This window comes from Leucoraja erinacea, chromosome 2, assembly GCF_028641065.1.
Source record: "Leucoraja erinacea ecotype New England chromosome 2, Leri_hhj_1, whole genome shotgun sequence".
In the NCBI taxonomy this organism is placed as follows: Eukaryota; Metazoa; Chordata; class Chondrichthyes; order Rajiformes; family Rajidae; genus Leucoraja; species Leucoraja erinaceus.
This window is the reverse complement of record NC_073378.1, coordinates 42,020,943-42,043,259: the sequence shown is the minus strand read 5'-3', so window position 1 is coordinate 42,043,259 and position 22,317 is coordinate 42,020,943. Positions and strand designations below refer to the sequence as shown.

The 22,317-nt window shown below is 43.2% G+C and overlaps 1 protein-coding gene and 1 pseudogene across 2 annotated transcripts in view; both read left to right on the top strand.

Annotated features, from left to right (window-relative positions):
- Positions 1-22,317, top strand: part of itga8 (integrin, alpha 8) — a 238,126-nt gene that overhangs the window by 178,210 nt on the left and 37,599 nt on the right. Inside the window, exons 26-27 of one of the 2 annotated variants that reach the window (XM_055655710.1) lie at positions 3,091-3,216; positions 16,174-16,287. In XM_055655710.1, the coding sequence (XP_055511685.1) occupies positions 3,091-3,216; positions 16,174-16,287 (240 nt within the window). The remainder of the gene's footprint in view (positions 1-3,090; positions 3,217-16,173; positions 16,288-22,317) is intronic. The other variant, XM_055655720.1, reaches the window with a different exon arrangement.
- Positions 20,623-20,727, top strand: LOC129716371 (U2 spliceosomal RNA; annotated as a pseudogene).

Sequence of the window (22,317 nt, the reverse complement as noted above, 5' to 3'; positions counted from 1 at the left end):
ATAGGGAAACTTACATTTCCTTAAAGTCAGTGGTGTTCTGTTTTAATGCAAACAGATTGGTACAGCACAGGTACAGGTTCTTCAGCCAAAGCAAGCTAGCCTTCCCAATCAGCACAAAGGGCGGCAGGCACGGTGGCTCAACGGTAGAGTTGGTGCCTTACAGAGCCAGAGACCCGGGTTTGATTCTAGACTTTGGGTGCTGCTGGTACGGAGTTTGTACGTTCTCCCTGTGATCTGCATGGGGTTTCTCCGGGAGCTCTGGTTTCCTCCCACATTCCAAAGACACACTAGTTTGTAGGTTAATTGGCTTGATGAAATTGTAAATTGTCCCTACTCCCTAGTGTGTGTAGGATAGTTTTAGTGTGCGCGGATTGCTGGTCGGCACGGACTGTGTGGGTCAAAGGGACTGTTTCCACGCTGAATCTCTAAACTAAACTAAAATTTAAATCTCCCAGCCATATCCTGGTGCAGAATTTGTTTCCCTTTCCACCTGGATTTTCTGCCACATTTGAAACACGTTCACATTTCTGATTAGATTGAGAAGATTCCTGGTTGAAGCAAAACGGAACAGTTAAAAATATAGACTGTGTTTCCTATCAAACATAAATAGCTGGAATTAGTAGAGATAATGGTCTCTGAGTGTCCATTCATTGAATTCAGAAAGTATATTACAAATAGACAAACTAAGAAAGTATGCTCTTTGGAATTACCAGCCATGAGCCCTGCTCATTTATTGATACTTCAGAAAGAAGGATTGTACTCTTTTAGTTTCTTCACAGAAGCTTCTTGGAGCTTTTAACGTGTTCAAAAATAATAGTCACTATACTCCTTAAACACTCACGACTCTGCAACCATATTCAGCGCTAATTATATCTACAAGGTGACAGATAACGCCACTGTGATGGGCCGAATCATGGACAATGACGAGATGGAGTACAGGAAGGAGACAGAGAACATTGTGACTTGGTGTCAGGACAATAACCTTTTCCACAATGTCAGCAAGATGAAAGAGCTAGTTACTGACTTGTGGAAGCACGGCGGAGTATATGCCTCAATCAACATGGTGCTGAAGTGGAAATGGTTAAGAGCTCAAGTTCCTTGGTGTTAATATGACCAATGGTCAGTCATGGACCAATCACATTGATGCGACAGTCAAGGCAGAGCACCGACTTCCTGAGGAGACTGAAGAAATTTGGCACGTCTCCAATGACTCTTGCAAATTTTTACAGATGCACCATAGAAAGCATACTGTCAGGTTGCATCACAGCTTGGTTTGGGAACAACTCTGCCCAAGACCACAATAAATTGCAGAGTTGTAGATGTAGCCCAGTCCATCATTCAGACCAGACTTCCTACTGTAGACGCCATCTACAATTCATGCTGCCTCGGTAAAGCAGCAAACATAATCAAAGATTTGTCTTACACCAGTTATTCCTTCTTCTCCCTGCTACAATCAGACTTCTGAATGGCCCTTCCATAAACTAAGCTACTGTCCAATTCACCACTACCCCATTATGGACATTGGACTTTGTCTATGGAACTGATGAGACACAATGCCCCACAATGCCGAGAACTATATTCTGCACTCTGTATCTTTCCCTTTGCTCTATCTATTTGACTTGATTGTATTTATATGTGGTATATCTGATCTGTTTGCATAGCCTGTCAAAACAGCTTTTCACTGTACCTTGGTAATTAGACAATAATATGCCTAAAATGGAAACTTTATCAAGGTCCTCCTCCCACAATTAACGTGAATCAAGTTTGAAGAAGAATGTCAGGTAGAAATTGCATAGAGGTGAGATAAAGCTTTTACTTTAACAGTATATCCATCAGTTTTGGCATGAACAATGCTAAAAGCACAACTGATAAGAACTCAGCAGAAGCAAGGGGCACTTGGCACCTGACCACATCTGCATTTTGATCCTTCATTGGTCTAGGGATTAGGAAATGAACAGAGGAAGGAATCTGGTGAGTCAATGTCAACTCAAGTTTTGAAGGAATAATTAAAATGTTGGAGGAAGGAATGCATATATAAAGAGAGAAAATATTCAAAGAGGAAATGTTAAGAAGTAATGTATAAAAATTGTATTTTTAAGCCACAATCCTCTAAAGCTTGATAGAATTAAAGTAATATTTAATTGTCTATGTCAATGAGTATAATTGGTAGTTATTACATTACATCTTTAGAGGGCTTCCTTTACTTCTAATGACAAGTTTAATTTATGAAAATTAGTTTAATGAGCAATTCATAAGTTATTATAGCATGTACCTAACGGAAACGGGCAACACGAGGACCTCACAAAGGGATATCAACTCAAACATGTGTAGCATGTCCACTATGAATGTGCTCCTTGCCTGGAGATGGAATTGCTATTTAATCACAAGCAACTGTGAATACAATTCGGCACAGTGGTGTGGCGGTAGAATTGCTGCTTCACAATGCCAGAGACCTGGTTTGATTGTTATGAGATCTGCAGGTACAGAGTTTGTATGATCTCCCTGTGACCACGTAGGTTTGCCGCGGGTGCTCCGGTTTCCTCCCACATTCCAAAGACGTGAGACGTGCAGGTTTTTAGGTTAATTGGCTTCTGTAAATTGTTCCTAACGAGTAAGACTAGAACTAATGTAGAGGTGATCACTGGTCGTTGCAGACTCGGTGGGCCAAAGGGCTTGTTTCCATGCCGTAAACTAAACTAAACTAAACTAATTGGCTTCACCGAGTTATTTTTACAGCAAATTCTGACCATATATGTTGACCATATATGCATTATGCTCCAGAAGAAACGTATTCTAAAATATGTAACCATTTGGCATTACAGTTTTTTTGGCAGGAACCCAAAGGTTAACATACTATGATGCATTAACATATTAAAGTGGATGATGGATAGCAGCAAGCTGTGTGATATGTTACTATGTTTTCAGACCACTGGACGAGATTAACTGGTGTGACAGTTTCAGTCGACTGATTCAATTTACAGGAACCGAAGCTGCTAAATCTGAAGCATGCCTACCAAAGCGGTAGCGTTTCATAGCTTTCCTGTTCATTGCTCAGGTTATTCTCAAGGTGTATCGTTTTTCTGATTGCAGACTACTGACCCGCCAGCTGTTGGGGAGCCTATCCCTTTGCGAGACTCTTCTACAACTACACATCACATCACAAGGCGAGAAGTGAGGTTACCACAGCCGTTAAAGCATGATCGTGCACGAATTCTGGTAAGGAACGAGCGTGACTAATGGTTGAAAAATCATTTTCCTTCATTCATCCTTCTAGAACATGCATTTTCCTGTATCTATTGTGCGCTCCCAACAGCAGCATACGGGAACCAAGTTGGAATCACCCTCCAGCATTTAATGATTTGATTATGTTTACTACATTGTGCTGTTCTCAACAGATTGTGGTCAACAATTCAGCCCTTGCATATCTATTATGCTAATGGTCTTTTTTTAGCTGCATACTGTAAATGAACTGCAGCTGACTACTGGAGTGGGAACATTGTGTTATGATTGTACAAAATGTTGGTTAGGTCTCACTGCAGTTCTGGTCACCACCCTAGAGGAAGGATATGATTAAGCTAGAGAGGGTACAGAAAGTATTCATGAGAGCGCATGGACTTGAGGGTATGGTTTATCAGGAGAGATTGAGTAGGCTGGATCTGTTTTTCCTGGAGCAAAGGAGGCCAAGATATGATATGATAAAGGTATATACTAGATTAAGTGGGACCCGTTGGGTCCCAGCATCACACGGGAGAGCTGGTCCCCCAACGCAATATTCCACCTCTCCACCAGTTGGGGGGGGGGGGGGGGGCATTCTGGAGCGCTAGTATGGGTGTTGTGGGCTGAAGGGACTGGTTTCCAGAGGGCTAGTATGGACATTGTGGGCCAAATGGATTCTTGGGCTGGCGGCTCAGTCAATCAAGCCTGTTGTGCTGGCAGCTCACTCACTCACTCACAGCTGGTGGGCTGGCAGTTGACTCACAGCTATTCCTTGAAATTCCATTTAAAGCAGGGTGCAAGGCCACCAAATTCAAGTGCAGTTTCATACCATTTCAAGCAGGGTGCAAGGCCACTAAAGACAGTGAATCGTGACCTCTCCCTACTCCATCTTGCAGACTGAGCCACGCCCACACTTCTGGGTTTTATAGTCCCCCCCCCCCCCCCCCCCCCCCCCCCCCCATCAGAAGGGGCTTGGCCTTCATGGCATGATTCACAGGAGAGAGAATCTCAACATTTTTTAAACACTAATAACTCGTATTTTTCATCGATGGGAAAAAATCCTCGGCACCTGATGAGCGGAGGGGGGACTCTGAGTAAGATGGCCAAAAATCACAGCCGTACATGGTAGCGTTTTTTTTTAAATCAATATAAAGCGCAAACAGGAAGTGGTCAAGATTAGACATTTAATTATGTAGAAGGCAAGGCAACTTTAATTAGGCAAGGCAACTTTAATTAGGCAAGGCAACTTTAATTAGGCAAGGCAGCTTTAGCATTTCCAAACCATAGGCAACACAGCTTTAGCATTTCCAAACCAAAGGCAACACAGCTTTAGCATATCCAAACCAAAGGCAACACAGCTTTAGCATTTCCAATCCAAATGCAACACAGCTTTAGCATTTCCAAACTATATTTTCAAACCACATTAAGGGCACTGACAGGTCAGTAAAACCACTCACAGTTTAATAAACATGTGTTCAGTGTTATTCACAGCTCAGACTGAGAGACGTGACCCTCTCGCTCCCCCATCTTGCAGTCTTCAACATGGCCGGAAGGGTCTGCTGCACGGAATCTAACATCACTAATAAAAGTGACGTAAAATCAAAATTTGTAAGTGGCAGCGTTTTTTCTAAAATCAATATACAGAACAACAGGGCCTGATCAAGGCAACTTTTAGGAATATAGAAGATTGGGAGGTCATGTTGCAATGTAGGAGTTGTATAAGATGTGGGTGAGACCGCATTTAGAGTATATTGTGTTCAGTTTCTGGGTACCATAGGTTATAGGAAAGATATTGTCAAGCTTGTAAAGGGTTCAGCAACCCACCAAAGAGTAATTCTGAAGATGTTGGACTAGAGTTGTTGTGAGTTTAGATTTGTGAGAGGTGGTGAGTAGCAGGCTTTCTATTCCATGGAGCGTACGATTGGATGAGGGGAGATCTTATAGAGGCTATCCAAAATCATGAGAGGACAAAATAGATTCGGGTAGATGCACAGAGTCTTTTACCTGGGTAGGGGAATCGAGGACCAGAGGACATAGGTTTAAGGTTAAGGGGAAAAGATTTAAGGTTAAGGGGAAAAGATTTAATTGGAATCCGAGGGGTAACTTTATCACACAGTGGGTGTATGGAACAAGCTGCCAGAGGAGGTAGTTGAGGCTGGGACTATCCCATCGTTTAAGAAACAGTTGGACAGGTACATGGATAGGACAGGTTCGGAGGGTTATGGACCAAGCGCAGGCAAGTGGTATGAGGGTAGATAGGCCATTGTTGGTCGGTGTGGGCAAGTTGACCCGAAGAGCCCGTTTCTACACTGTATTCCTCTATGACTCTCTGACTCTAAGGCCTCAGCTAGCAGATCCAGAGATCCCTCCCCCAACCATCCCACTGCTTGTTTGACAGCTGACTACTGTTAGAGTCCTTGCCACTGTTTCTAAATGGCACCAATTATCTGAGTTGTTTAAAAACAGTGGGACAATACTTCAACAATTAAAATTTAAAATAATTCAAATGAAGAAACCTTTTAGTAGACACTTTCAAACACTGTATATTCGTTAGGCACATGGATATGCAGGGAATTGAATGATATGGAGATAAGATTAGTTTATCTTGGCATCATGTTCAGCACAAACATTGTTGGCAAAGGCTTTGTTCCTGTGCTGTACTGTTTTACATTTTAATTAAAAACAAGTTTAACTGATATAGCAATTCATATATTACTAATAAATATAAAGATGCAAAAATCAAGCCATTGCACTTACACTCCCTATCAGGTTTACCTGTTCAAGTGATCAGGACTTCGCTGGTGTATAGTTGAGAGTCGTGGTTTTGAGTCTTGTTCTAGAGGACACCATCCTCAGAGCTTACAGGGAATGATTTTGTAGGAACTTGAGGGGTAACTTTTTCACACAAAAGTTGTGAGCTGCCAGTGGAAGTGATTTGAGGCAGGTACAATGATGATGTTAAAAAAAACATGTGGAGGTACATGGATAGGAAAGGGTTTTATGGATATGGGTTACATGCAGGCAAATTGGACTAGCGTAGATGGGCATTATAGTTAGCATGGATGAGTTGGGCTGAGGGGCCTGGTCCATGCTCTATGACTCCATGACTCTATCCCTGATCATAGTGCTGAGTATAACAGTGGACAAAGTGGTCAGGAACCTAAGGCATTGCTGAGCTTCAAGTCAAGTCAAGTCACTTTTATTTATATAGCACATTTAAAAAACAACTCTCGTTGGGCAAAGTGCTTTACATTGGTGGAGGTACTAATGTTATACAACAGTGGTTCATAGATTAAATACAAACATCACTACATACATATAGCCCTCGATCAGAGGACGTCAAGAAAGGCTTGGGAGTAGAGATGAGTTTTTAGTCTTGACTTAAAGGAGTCGATGGAGGGGGCAGATCTGATGGGAAGAGGGATGCTGTTCCACAGTCTAGGAGCTGCATCCGCAAAGGCGCGGTCACCCCTGAGCCAGGATCGGGGTGATGTGGTCCATTTTTCGGGTGCCCGTCAGGGGTCTCGCTGTGCATTTTGGACCAGTTGCAGGCGGGACAGGGAAGATTGGCTGATGCCAGTGCAGAGGGAGTTGCAGTACTCTAGGTGGGAGAAGATAAATGTGTGGATGATCTTTTCGAGGTCATCAAACTGGAGGAATTGTTTTAATTTAGCTATCGTCCGAAGCTGAAAGAAGCTGACTTTGAGTATAGGAGCAGGGAAGTTCTACTGCAGTTGTACAGGGTATTGGTGAGACCACACCTGGAGTATTGTGTACAGTTTTGGTCTCCAAATCTGAGGAAATACATTCTTGCCATAGAGGGAGTACAGAGAAGGTTCACCAGACTGATTCCTGGGATGTCAGGACTTTCATATGAAGAAAGCTTGTACTCGCTAGAATTTAGAAGATTGAGGGGGGATCTTATAGAAACTTACAAATTTCTTAAGGGGTTGAACAGGCTAGATGCAGGAAGATTGTTCCCAATGTTGGGGAAGTCCAGGACAAGGGGTCACAGTTTAAGGATAAAGGGGAAATCCAGTAGGACCGAGATGAGAAAAACATTTTTCACACAGAGAATGGTGAATCTCTGGAACTCTCTGCCACAGAAGGTAGTTGAGGGCAGTTCATTGGCTATATTTAAGAGGGAGTTAGATGTGGCCCTTGTGGCTAAAGGGATCAGAGGGTATGGAGAGAAGGCAGGTACAGGATACTGAGTTGGATGATCAGCCATGATCATATTGAATGGCGGTGCAGGCTCAAATGGCCCTACTCCTGCACCTATTTTCTATGTTTCCATGTTTTTTCTACCACGGCATTGACTTGTTTGTCAAATTTCAATGCTGAGTCAAATATCATGCCAACGTTTTTGACGTGAGGTTTGAGTAGTGGGGTAAGGCTTCCAAGGCTGCCTGCTATCATTTTGATTGAGTCCGAGGGGCCGAGAAGGATGACCTCAGATTTACTCTCGTTTAGTTGGAGGAAGTTCTGGGCCATCCAACACTTTATATCCTCGAGGCAGCGGATAAGGTTAAGCAGATTTGATTAGTTTTTGGGCTTCAGGGGGAGATAGAGTTGTGTATCGTCTGCGTAGCAATGGAAGGAAATGCCGTGCCTTTCAATGACTAGGCCTGAGGGGAGAATATACAGGGAGAAGAGAATGGGGCCAAGGATGGAACCTTGTAGAACCCCACAGCAGAGGCTAGCTGGGGAGGAGAAAGAGTTGCCTATGTTAGTAGAGAAACTCCTACCTTTGAGGTAGGAGATGAACCAGCTCAGGTCAGTGCCATCAATACCAATCCCGTACTGGAGACGGACAATTAAGATGGTGTGGTCGACAGTATCAAATGCTGCGCTGAGGTCGAGAAGGAGCAGGATTGCACAGTCGCTGGAGTCTTCTGTGAGCAGGAGGTCATTATGTACCTTCAACAAGGCAGACTCCGTGCTGTGGTGAGCCCTAAAACCTGACTGGAAAGTTTCCAAGATAGTATTTTGGTGAAGGTAAGGCATAAGTTGACTTAAAATTACCTTTTCAAGGGCTTTTGAAAGGAAAGGCAGTTTAGAAATGGGTCTAATGTTGCTTCATGGTGCGGTACCCTTCTGTCTAAGCCACAAACACATTGCGCCACAAAGAACTGCATGTCACTGCTTTTCTTCCTCATTTGTTTAGTAAATTGCTTGAAGGCAGGAACCAGTAATTACTCTGCTAGGACAATGCATGTAACTGGATACAGAAACAAGCCATTTAGCCTATTGAGTCCACACTAACCATCAACCACATATTGGGAGCACAGTGGCCCAGTGCTAGAGTTGCTGCCTTGCAGTGTCAGAGATCCGGGTTCGATCCTGACTATGGGTGCTCTCCGTACGGAGTTTGCACGTTCTCCCTGGGTGTTTTATGGGTGCTCTAGTTTCCTCCCACATTCCAAAGATGTGAAGATTTGTAGGTTAATTGGCTTCTGTAAATTGTCCCTAGTCCGCAGGATAGAACGAGTGTACGGGTGATTGCTGGTCGGCGCGGACTCAGTGGACTGGAGGCCTGTTTCTGTGCCAGATCTGTGCCAACCACGATGACAATCTAATTATTCCCATCTGCCTGCACATGGCCAATATCCAGTTATTTCCTGTTTGTTCATGTATCTGTCGAAAGGCCCCTTAAATGTTGCTATTACAGCAGCTTCTACCACCTCCTCTGGCAGCATGTTCCAGGCACATACTGTTCTTTGTGTCATGAAAATTGTCTCGCAAATCTTCTTTAAACATCTTCACCATAAACTTATAGCTCTGGTATTCAATATTTCCATCCTGGGAAAAAGTCTTTGACTATCCTATCCGTACCTCTCATAATGTTATATACTTTATCTGGCACTGTAAAGGAAAAAAATGCAAGTTTATCTAAGTTCTCCTTGCAGCTTGAAGCTTTCAATAATCTACATCTAAATTTGTATTTGAGTCTGAATTATACATTGTGGACGCAGCCCAGACAATCACACAAACCAACCTCCCTTCTATTGACTCCATTTACACCTCACGCTGCCACGGCAAGGCCAGCAGCATAATCAAGGACAAATCGCACCCTGGACACTCCCTCTTCTCCCCTCTCCCATCAGGCAAAAGGTATAGAGGTGTGAAAAAGCACACCACCAGAATCAGGGACTGTTTCTTCCCAGCTTTTATCAGGCAACTGTATCATCCTACCACAACTAGAGAGCTGTGCTGAACTATTATCTATGATGACCTTCGGACTATTCTTGCTCGGACCTTGCTGGCTTTACCTTGCACTAAACATTATTCCTTTATCATGTATCCTTTATCATAACACTGTAAATGGATCGATTGTAATCATGTACTGGATTGTCTTTCTGCTGACTGCGTAGCACGCAACAAAAGCTTTTCACTGTGCTTTAGTACACCTGACAAAAAACTAAACTGAAACGTCACAGGCCCTTTGGCCCTTGTGACCAAATTGTTATTCTGGGCTAATCCCACTTACCTGGTTTTGTGTATAATGCAGCACTCCTACTTCTCAGATATGTCCTCAAGGCAACTGGTATAAACCTCCCTCTCCACTTGTACCATTTACAATGGATACACAGTTTGCAACTATTCTATCCCTGAGCTTTACAATTCACAACCCCTTATCCTTTCGGTTCACACCTGTCTCTTCATCTCTGGCCTGGCCTTTGTCCAATAAGCTGTATATCATATAACTCCCTCACCTGCATTCACGTATTACCAGCCATGCTCCGTCTTGTCCCAACTCTCTCCCAGCTTTCTTTCCCACCCATCCCCCCGCCCCCCTCCCATCACCACACTAATGGTCTGAAGAAGGATTCCGACACAAAATGTTGCCTGTTCATACTCCCCAGGGTTGCTGCCTAACCCGTTGAGTTACTCCAGCATTTTGTGTCTATCTTTGGTGTAAAGCTTCAGTCTAAATGGTAGGGTTAAGAGATAATGTGACCAGCCATTGTCTGATTCTTCTGAGGTCTCTGCTGGATCCAGGACCATACTCAAAATCAACAAAAAGATGACTTCTAAAGCAAACTGCAAATCCACTCAGTTTGTTCCACAGATTATTAACAGAGATTTCCTTCTGAAATAATTGCATGTATGAACAAGAAAGATTCAAATGCTTTGTTCTTAAGTTCATAAGTGATAGAAGCAGAATTAGGTAATTCGGCCCATCAAGTCTACTCTGCCATTGAATCATGCCTGAGCTACCTTTCCCTCTTAACCCAAATCTCCTGCCTTCTCCCTGTAATCCCTGGCACCCTGTTGATTAATTTAACCTCTGCAAGCATTAGATTCATTTACCTTTTCATGATTGGCAGTAAATTGGTATTTGTGAGTCCTGATGTGATCTTGTCTGACTTTGTGTGAGTGCACTTTCTGCAAGTTGCTGTTGAGGGTTTAAACAGACCTGTGTGTATTCAACTCGATGAATGATCAATGAATAATTTAGTTATTTCTGGAAATGAGTTTCCTTAATATGTCAAATGCACTTTGCACATTGTTGTGGTACATCCAGATTTATATGTTTAAAATCATTATAATCATAATCAATATTAAAGTTTTAAAGCATAGAAGGTAAAGTTACAATGTAAGTAAATGAAACATAACAGCAATTCTATTACTTAATGAGTTGAGAATTTGAGATTTTATTAGGTGCAATTTCTTGAGGCTAGGATAAATATATTTCGTATTTATGTTTATTCAATTCCTCATACCATCAGAAATCTCCTTTGAAAATGTAACAAATGCATTGTAGCCACCAACAAAAAAAATGGAAAAGATTCTGCTGGTAAGTCAGAGTCATTAGTATATTTAATTAATGAAATAATGTTATTTCATTGATCTTCCTCTCAGAAGAGGATCAATGAACATAGAACAATACAGCACAGGCATCCCACTGCCCACAATGTTTTTGCTGGACTTGGTGCCAAGTTAAACTGATCTCATCTGCCTGTACATGACCCCTCTATTCCTTGCTCTTCCATTTGCCTATCTAAAAACCTCTTAAACATCACTATCATATCAGCCTCCACCACCACCCCTGGCAATGCGCTCCAGTCCCCACTAAAAAAAAAACTGAGTAAAAAAAAACTTGCCCTGCACATCTCCATTAAACTTTCTCCCTCGCATCATAGCTATGCCCTCTAATATTGGACATTTCAACCCTGGGAAAAAGGTTCTGACTGAAGATTGTGTGGTATGGAGTATTATGGATCATGTACAGGCAGAGGATATTAGTTTACCTTGACATCAATTTCTGCAAGGACATTGTGAAACGAAGGGCATGTTCCAGTGCTGAACTATTCTATGTTCTATGAATATATTCAAGATTCGGTCTCCACAGCCTTTTTGGCAAAGAGGAAAAGCCTGGTCATGTGCTGTACTGATCTATGTTCTCTAATATAACAGAATTATAAAACCCCACCTGCCCAGATGGTGTTCCATCTGTCCACATTCACTATTACTGCGGCTGCATTTCCTTTGTGGATTTGCAGTTCGAGTTGACCTTCAGGCTGACAGCCACAGCCGTGACAATAGAAAGGAATGGTCCTCAAATAGCAACAAAGCCTCAGGCAGTGCATCCTGAGGCACCAATCCAGGAACACTCAGCTCACTCTTTGATAGCTTGCCACAGTCAAAGACATCTGACCTATTTTTAAATGTTTCTGGTAATTCGAAGCATATGCGAACAGTTCATAGACATATAATTAAAAACATGAAATTATAACTAAATAATAAAACAATATATGCAATTAAAAATACTCAGTACGCAAGTCAACAATAAAGCAATGCCAATGCCAAATAACTTTGCCAACTCAAAATTAATCAAACCCACCAAGTGAAACAAAGAAATAAAGGCAAATCACCATTTTAGCGAATGTTGGGTTAAGACCCGAAATATCACCTGTCCTGATATGCTGAGTTCCTCCAGCACTTTGTGTTTCGCTTAAGAATTCCAGCATCTGCAGCATCATTTGTCTCCTCTGAACCTTTTTTAATCAAGATCAATGACCTATCCATGTGAATGGATTGTGTTACTTACGCTGTCTGACATTAAGCTGAGGAGCCCAATGTTCAAGTGTACAAGAGTTCCTCAGATCTGTGTTTCAGTGCTCTACCATTGGATGTTGATGCTGGGCAAGAGAGTAGTGGCACTGACTTCCGATCTGTGGCTAATGTCCAACAACCATGGTGTGCAGCAGTAGAGATGCTGCATTACAGCATCAGACACCCGGGTTAGAACCCGACTACCGATGCTTGTCTGTACAGAGTTTGTACATTCCCCCCGTGACCTGCATGACTTTTCTCCGATATCTTCGGTCCCCTCCCACACTCCAAAGATGTACAGGTTTGTAGGTTAATTGGCTCGGTATAAAAATGTAAATTGTTTCGAGTAGGAGTAGGATAGTGTTAGTGTGCGGGGATCGCTGGTTAGTGCGGACTCGGTGGGCCGAAGGGCCTGTTTCTTCGCTATATCTCTAAACTAAACTAAACTAAACCACACTTCAGTGTGTGGGCAGAAACATTAAAGACAAGCTGGCCCACGAGTAGAATGTCACAGGTGAGGACAGTTTGGCCCAAGATGGCGTGAAGATGTGCAAACAAGAGATCCACCAGGATGCTGTTGAGAATGGAGGGTTTTAGTTATAAAGGGGAGATTGGAAAAACTGGGATTAGGATTCACACTACATCAAATAAAGGCTGAAGGATGACCTTATAGATGTTTATAAAATTGAGGTACATAGATAGAGTAGATAATCCCAATCTTTTTCCCATGGTAGTCACATCCAGAGGCGTTGCTTTAAGGTGAGGAAATATATTTGAACGAGATCTAAAGGACAAGTTTTTCATCCAGAGGATGGTGGATATACGAAATGAGCTGTAAGAGGAGGTGGTAGAGAAAGGTACAATAACAACATTTTTAAACATATTTGGCCTTTTACATGGATAGAAAAAGAATGGAAAGATATAGACAAAATGCAGCAAAATGCAGCAAAACATATACAGGCATCTCGGTTGGCATGGATGAGTTGGGCCGAAGGGCCTGTTTCTCTGCCATACAACTCTATGACTGTACCCAAGTCTAATTAGCTGGTGATCATTTTATTTGAAAGGTGGAAGGATTATTAATTGAAAATTAAATTCCCATCTCACCCTGCCTCATGTCCCGTCTTCCTGGTGCCATGTAAACTGGATAACAGAATTTCAGGTTTCCATTAAGTGGCAGCTCTTTTCCAAATAAGCCTTGAGATGATTTGGAAGAATCTTGTAACACTAGAGTAATATTTTTATTTGTGAGTGAAGAGGCATTTCAAATCCATTGTGGTCTGCATGTCATTGCACAGTATCAGAGACACCATGGACTTCCCCCAATAAAACTATTTATGTTTGGAAGAGCCCATGAAGTAGCTGCCATGGTTAATATCAGGATGACCGAGGTGCTTCAGATCTAAGTCCTTTTGGGTTTAGTAAACCTGCCACAAATGTCTTATTCCTAATTTTGTTAAGCGATGAGAGTCCCCTCAAATAACTATCCTTTCCTACCTGGACGGTAAATATCCACAGGAACCCGGAAAAAATGAAAGGTTCATGCGGGAGGAATGACACTAGATTGAAAACGCAAACAATACCCGTGGGGAAAAATTGAATTTGAAACACAATCTTAATCTTAAATGTAAACCATCATTTTACTTTATGTGGCCAACTTGTGGAGGCCAGGTCCTGTGGCTTTAAATATCCTCAGTTTTTATGGAGAAAATATCTTTGGAAGAATCTTGCCTGGAGACACACATTGTTTTCATGGAACATTTTAAGCCTGTCATTTACAAATTGGAAAGAAGCTCGACATAGTTTTAATCCCAAAAATTAAACAGCAGATATAGGGCAGTTTGTGAATTGGTTACATGAGATCAGATCTCCTAGTTCCCAAGCCGTACCTATGTCACCTGTGAACTCTCACATAAACTACCTTCGAACATTTTATCCAACTTTTTATACGATTGAAAATTTATTTTAAGCTTCAGAAAAAAGATTTTCACCATCAGTATTTGTACTTCTGTAGTTGAAAGACATTCACATACAAATGTATTTTAAATTAGATATCAAACTGACACCGCAAAAAAGAGACACAAAGTGCTGGAGTAACTCAGTAGGTCAGGCAGCATCCTGACCCACTGAGTTACTCCAGCACTTTGTATTCTTTTCTGTAAACCAGCATCTGCAGTTCCTTGTTTCTACAAACTGACACCACTGTTTTGGCTTCAAAGCTGGAAGAGCAGCTGGTCTGATGCTGGTCCTGATCTATGTAACATATTGGTTTGCAATCAGTGCTATCTCTTCTGTTGTTCTTTCAATAATAATAATAATAATAATAATAATAATAATAATAATAATATATTTTATTGTCATTGCACATAAGCGCAACGAGATTTGGTATGCAGCTTCCATCCGATGTCATAACTTAAATAACTAATAAAGTTTAGATTTAGATACCCTGAGAACATGGATTGTAAAAAGAACATTACAACAGTAAAATAGTCAAAACAGTTCAAACAGACTAAAGTGCAGATGTGTCTGTGCGACGTGACCATCCGAGGGAGTCAGCCCAGGTGTGATGGGGGGCACTCAGCAGGGCCGGTTCAGAGCCGCTATAGCTCTGGGAATGAAGCTGTTCCTGAGTCTGGAGGTTCGGGCGTAGAAGGCCTTGTAACATCTGCCGGAGGGAAGTAGTTCGAACAGTCCATTCCAAGGGTGTGAGGAGTCTTTATGGATACAGACGGCCTTCCTGAGGCACTATCATCTTGTAACAGCATGAACTGCAATGTGTAATTAATTAAGGGACAGAAGTTTAGGGGTAACATGAGGGGGAACTTCTTTACTCAGAGAGTGGTAGCGGTGTGGAATGAGCTTACAGTGGAAGTGGTGGAAGCAGGTTCGTTGGTATCATTTAAAAATAAATTGGATAGGCATATGGATGAGAAGGGAATGGAGAGTTATGGTATGAGTGCAGGCAGGTGGGACTAAGGGGAAAAAAGTTGTTCGGCACGGACTTGTAGGGCCGAGATGGCCTGTTTCCGTGCTGTCATTGTTATATGGTTATATGGTAATGAAGAATTTTGAAATACCAGTAAGGAGGCAAATACCTAAAGTTTGATAACTGCTCAGACAGTGAAGCTTTAGGAGATGGGTCCAGGGAATCCATTACTGGCTATGCCTTGAGACTGCCCAGATTAGCTATAGGGAGAATTTGGACAGATTTGCATCGCTTCCTGTGGAGCATCGGAGGCTGAAGGGAGACCTGATAGAAGTCTATAAAATTATGGGAGGCAAAGACAGTCACCTATTTTCTATGTATCTATGTTGAACCATTTTCCTGGGATGGAAAATATAATTTAAAGGTGAGAGAGGCACAGTTTAAAACAGTGAAGCAGAGCAAATGTTTTACACAGAGAGTGGTTGGTGTCTGGAATATGTTACCAGGTGGTGGTGGAGACTAATACGATAGTGAATTTAAGAATGGGATTATGGGTTTAGACGGGTTCTTTGATATGCAGTAAATGGAACGATATGGATCACGTGCCGGCAGAGGAGAATACGTTAATTTGGCATCATGTTCGTCACGGACATTGTGGGCCAAAGGGGCTGTGTTGTACTGTTCTATTTTCAATGTTTTAATATTGAATGTAGCTGAAAAATATTTGTTTTCAGTACTCCCTTTAATCACACTGGCTCAACAGTTCACTACAGAATGGCAAGATATGAAATTATTTGGGGAGGGCAGTTACCACAAAAACGTTTACAAGCTTTCTTTCCAATAATTTAAATACATAAAAACACATTTTATAAGATGGCCTGTTTTGAGTTTGTTTTTAGATTTATGATAGCCTGTAGCAAAAGAAAATCTCACAGTCAGTAGAATTTCTTATTAACGGTTTTGTTTTACAGAATTGCAGCAACATTGAATGTACAAAAATAGTCTGTCATGTTGATCATCTGCGGAAAGGACAGAGTGCAGTACTAAAGGTTCGATCTCGCATCTGGGTGCAGACCTTTCTAAAGGTAATATGCAAAATTGTTAATTGGAACCATAGAGTCACAGAGCTATGCAGTACAGAAAAATGCCCTTCAGCCCACCTTGTCCATGCCAACCAGGTTGACATACTGGGTTAGTCCCCTTTGCCTGCATTTGACCCATAGCCCGCTAAACCCTTCCTATCCGTACGTCTGTCCAAATGTCCGTCTGAAGAAGGGTCTCTACCCTAAATGTCACCCATTCCTTCTATCCAGAGATGCTGCCTGCCCCGCTGAGTTACTCCAGAATTTTGTGTCTATCTTCAAATGTCTAAATTATAATTGTATCCACTTCTTTCCTGTCTCTGGCAGCACATTCCAGATATGGATTACTATCTGAGTGACAAAGTTGCTGCTGAGGTCTCTCTTAAATCTTTCCACTCTCACATTAAGCCTATACCCTAGTTTTAGAAAAAGGTTTCCCTGGGAAAAAGATTTTGAGCATTCACTTTATCCATGCCCCTTAATATTCATGCACCTTAATAAGGTCACCCCTCAGCCTCCTATGCTTCAACAAAAAAAATCCCAGACTATCCGTCCCCTCCCTATAACTCAATCCCATAAGCACGATAATTATCCTGGTGAATCTCTTTTCAACCCTTTCCGACTTAATGACATCCTTTGTAAAGCTGGGTCGACCAGAACTACACACGGTTCATCAAGAGTGGCCTCATCAATAATTTGTAAAGCTGCACCGTCACATCCCAACATTTGGGAACATATAAAATAGGTGCAGGAGGAGGCCATTTGGCCCTTCGAGCCAGCACCGCCATTCATTGTGATCATGGCTGATCGCCCCCTATCAATAACCGGTGCCTGCCTTCTCCCCATATCCCTTGACTCCACTAGCCCCTAGAGCTCTTTCTAACTCTCTCTTAAATCCATCCAGTGACTTGGCCTCCACTGCCCTCTGTGGCAGGGAATTCCATAAATTCACAACCCTCTGGGTGAAAAAGGTCTTTCTCACCTCAGTCTTTTGCTTTTTCTCACCTCAGGCATTTGTATTCAATGCCCTTCCCAATGAAGGCATGTGTGCCAATAGCCTACTTTACCACACTGTCCACCTAACTGGCCACTTTGTACGTTAATTATATTTAAAAAATACATTTTTTAATGAACATGCTTAAAATAACATTTATTTAAAAATAATTATTTGATTGGATTAATTTGTTATCTCCCTTCATTTAGAAACTTGCCATTCATTCAGTTTAATGAGGCCTCATAGACTCCTCACTGCTGCACAAATTACATGAAATTTCTATCAAGTTTATACATTTGACAATTGTGCTCCACTTCAATCTTTAAATGCTGGCTCCCTTGTTGCTATTGGATCCCATTATTTGTTTACCTTTCAATATGTTGTGGAACAATTGCTATGTGATTTGAAAAGTGACTGATTATTAATGTTACTAAAATCAAAGTACTTTATATTTCATGTTGCTTGTTGCTGGGGTGTTGGATAGAACAGGCTTGTGCACGGATTCTTTATCAAACATGTTCAATTTAAAATGCATGAATGTGGATGTGGTTAGCTAGATGCGCTACACAGTTAAAAGGCAGATCTCCACCAGTGTGGAAACTTTACAGTTCTGCATAAATAAAAACAAGTTAATTGTGCATACTCCAGACCATAACAAAATCAGACAGTCATCTAAATATTCAAGAAAAATAATTGATTTGCAGTGAACATCAAGAATGTTTAGTTACATTGCATGTTTGTGCCCAGTTTTGCAAGTATCATGTTCCTGCCTTACTTATTTAATTTTGGAAATTTGTACTCAAGAGCTCTATAATCTACAGCTGCAAAATGAGAGGCAGCCCCAGAACCACCGTTTCCACTTTTCCCAACGGGAAAGCAAGTACATTCTAAATTGTTAACATGCTGTTTGGAGCAGTTGTAGCTAAAGAGCCATGACCTGCTATTTAGTAACGCAATCATCTTCAACATTTTCCAGTTTCACATGGGCTCCATTATAAGGTCCACGTCGCCTGTGTCTGGGGCACCTCAGGTCCCACCACTCGCAGCGCCATCTGCACCTGAACCTCTGGCCAATATCTTCATGATTGGGGAGGAAAGGGAGAGAGAAATAAAATGAAATGAAAGTAAATACTAATTTGAAGTTTATAATCATGAACAGAATGTAATAGGGATCTTTCGCGAAACCTAAAGTCTATTGCAATTTTGGACAGGATGGTAGGAGACTTGGGGAATTATTTTTTTGAAGTAGTTATGTAACAATAGAGACAAGATTTCCCTTTGAATTAATTTACATTGCTTAAATCAATATTTCTGTCAGATTTTTGGTAGTTTTATTTTCATCCAGAAGCCATTCAATTCCATGCATGCATCATCAAACAATGTGCAGACCAAACCATGTTGCAGGGGCTATATTGCACTGTGTTCGCAAGTCATTCTCATGTCACCAAGTCATCTGATGAATGATTGACCTGGGTATGGAGGTGACTTCAGGCCATCCAATTGGTCCATTTATCTTCTGCCCACATACTATACCAATCTCACCTGCAGCTGATTACACCAGCAGTTCTGACTACCCGTGTTATCACATGGAAGCATTCTTCTGCAGTTGTGTGACCATGTAGGGTCGAGTGGCCTAATTCTGCTCTTATAGAGTCGTCGAGTCTTACAGTGTGTAAACAGGCCCTTCGGTCCAACTTACCCACATCGGCCAACATGTACCATCTACACTAGTCCCAACTACCTGCATTTCGCCCACATCCCACTATATCTGTCCTATCAATGTACCTGCCTAAATGTTTCTTAAACGTTGGGTTAGTACTTGCATCAACTACCTCCTCGGGCAGCTCGTTCCATGCTCCTACCACTCTTTGCATGAAAAAGTTTCCCCTCAGATTCCTATTAAATATTTTCCCCTTTAGCTTAAACCTATGTCCACTTGTCCTCGATTCAGCTACTCTGGGCAAGAGACTCTGTCTTATGTAGAAAATGTCTGGCATTCTCTGTTAGTTTTTATTTCCTTTCTCCTTGGTTGGATACAACCTTCTGGATGACCACTGGTGCTATTCATGGTGCTTTTGACATTTGTTGGCTTAAGGCAAATAGTGAGAAATCCTGACTGAAGAACCTGAATAATTGTCCACTTTATTTCTCATTTTGTTTTGATTTAGTAATTAATCAGTGTTGTGCGATAGTTGTTTAGTCCAAGCTTGCTGTTTTACTTCGGAGTCACGTGAGTGACTTCGTGAAGAACCCGCTTACAACGCATGCGTGTCATTACGCTAACGCATTGCAACTCGTCATTGTCGGGAGGAAGGACGTTCCTCCCAAACGGCGGGGTTTTCGAACCTGCAACAGTAAGGTAAGTGAACATCGTTCTTTACTTACCTTTTTTCTACAGAAGGCTGTTGGAAGCTGGCGGGGGAGAAGTCTGCAAGCGCCGACAAGGACAGCAGGCAGCCAGCAACGGCCGGTGGCACGACAGTCCCCCTTAGCGGGAGTTCGTGCGACTTCAGCTCCGGGAAGAAAATACCGACAAGGGAGCACTCCGGAGCCGACACAGCCCCAAAGACCGACGCTACATGGGCCTGGGGCTGTGCAACAGGTAAGAAAATTCCTTACCTTTTCTTATTCTTTCCAGGAAGGCTGACGAGCTGCCGTTTCTACAGCAGCAGTCAGCCAGCAACGGAAGTCGGCACCACTGTCTCCCATAACGGGAGCGAGTGCCAACTTCACCCCATACGGGGTGGAGGGAAAAACAGAGCCAACAACCCACAAAACAGTGGGTTGTATTAGGGCTCTGGCACTTTTTAAAATTAGCGGAGAAGGACCAGCCCCGTAAAAACCGGGGTCGGTCCGAGCGGCTCGAACCCGACACGAAGGGAACGACGTTCACCAGGGGAAAAAATTAAAAAGTCGGGAACAGCAGGTAAGAGACTCTGCGTTCCCTTCCACTTACCCTTTAGGTGCAGACATGGACCGGGTCCATGTAAGCTGCAGAAAGACCGCGGAGTGCAGGCAGCCGGCAGGAGAACAGCAACGGCAGCCAGCTGCGGCAGGAGCAGCGGCTGCGGCAGCGGCAGCCGACAATGGCAGGAGCAGCAAAGGCACTTCGATTCCCGGAGGGGAAAACACCTGTGCCTGACTTCGCTCCCGCAACAGGGGGCAAATTCATTTCTGGGGCAGTATGCCAGTCTCGCTTTGGAAGCGAGTCTGGCTTGAAGCAGCGCTAACGGCCAGCGCCGAGGCCAAGGACATTGCAGTGCAGTTGACTGGCTGCAACCGACCACGAGGGACCAGTAATGCGAGTACCGGGGTCGGTCCCAGCGGGTTTTTTAGTTACAGATATCGCTTCTTGGGCCTTTTGACTAAGATCAACTATAGTATCTGTTATTATCAGTTTTAATATCTTATATGTCCCTTATCTAAGGACCATATAAGTAGGAGTGCCCAGAATTGAGGGCATTAGAGTGGGGTTGACCGGCTGCAACGACCGCAAGGGACCAGTACCGTCAGTACGGGGGTCGGTCCCAGGGGTCTGAGATAAAGGAGCAGCCAGGAGCGCTGAGAGCGTTGGAGCCGGGTTAAAGAAATGGAATAGATGGAATCAGCTGTGCCAGATGTCCTCCACACCGGCCATATCCACTCCACGGAAGGAAGGACAAAGCTGGAGAAGGAGGACCGTGGAACAGCGGGCAGCCAGCAGCAGCCAGCGGCACTTGGATCAACCGTAGTGGGATCAGCTGTGCCCGATGTCGGCCCCGCACCGGCCAGATTCATGCGGCCGAGCGGTAAGGCTAGACACAAATCAAACAAGGTCGTGGACTCAGAAGGGTCCGACTTTGCATAACCGCCGGCAACCAGCGCCCGAGAGCGCTGGAGCAGGGAGAAGCGGTGTATGGAGCCTTGCTCCAACGTGATAAACCCACAGCAGTACCTCTTTGAGGGCTGCACAATGCTTCTACCCCATCAGAGGGGAGCACTGTGGGTCAGTTCTGGGCTGACCTGCAAGAGGGGTCCGCAGAACAAAAGACAAGTGGGCAGGAGGTAAGCCCCACATGGGTACCCCGTGCGGGACCCTAGAGATCTCTAACTCTAAAAAATAGTAGGCAGGACCCTGATGGGCCAGAGCCTGGTAATACAGCATCCCATGATCCTAACACAGCAGGGACTCTGCTGGACATGGTGGCTGATTACTTTAACCAAGTCAAACATGGGTAGACTTGGATCCAGGATGGCAATAGTATTACTATATGTCTGGCCACAAACGCCAACAAGAAATATTTACAGAGACTGGCCAGACATCTGCCACCTGGCAACGGTGAGGCATTACAGGTGCCCAGTGTAAACCAATGCATTTGGCAGCATATGGGGACGAACATCAGGAACCAGGACCTCAAGATCCAGAGAACCTTAAAGGAATTGACGGAAGGTATCATAGCATACACCCGCACCCTGGACTAAACGTAGGTAACCAAAGACCATCAAGACGCACTAGCTCTGTTTAGTAATATGCAATATGACCTGAACTACATGTGGAAGGCTGCCATTCAGCCAGCACTGGGACCCCAAAAATGCTACCATTTGCAAACAAAGAACCATGTGTGGACGAAGCCAAGACACTGGGGCTCATCAAGGCCAGCGCAAGGGCCTATTTTGGAGCACGATACCAGCCACAGGCAAGGCCATAAAAAATGTGGCTCATACCAGTGGTAGTGCCAGAAATCAATATAACCCGCAGGATCCTTTTTTAGGGTATGGCCAGGGCGGCCACCCTGGAAGATGCGGAAGCCTCAACCTCCCACACAACCCCGAACAAGAGATATCAAACCAGAACCTCCTTTTCAAAAAAACAAGGAAATAACACAACCACCGGTAACCATGGAGATAGGTGGGTGTGGTTTTCTTCTGTTAAAAAAGGTACCTACGATGGTGGGGGAGGGGAGGTTGCAACACTACAGTTATGTATGGTATATAATCACTACAGATTCATATAATCTCAGCAGTATTCAGGGTTATCTGATAGGATTTACTCATCCCAA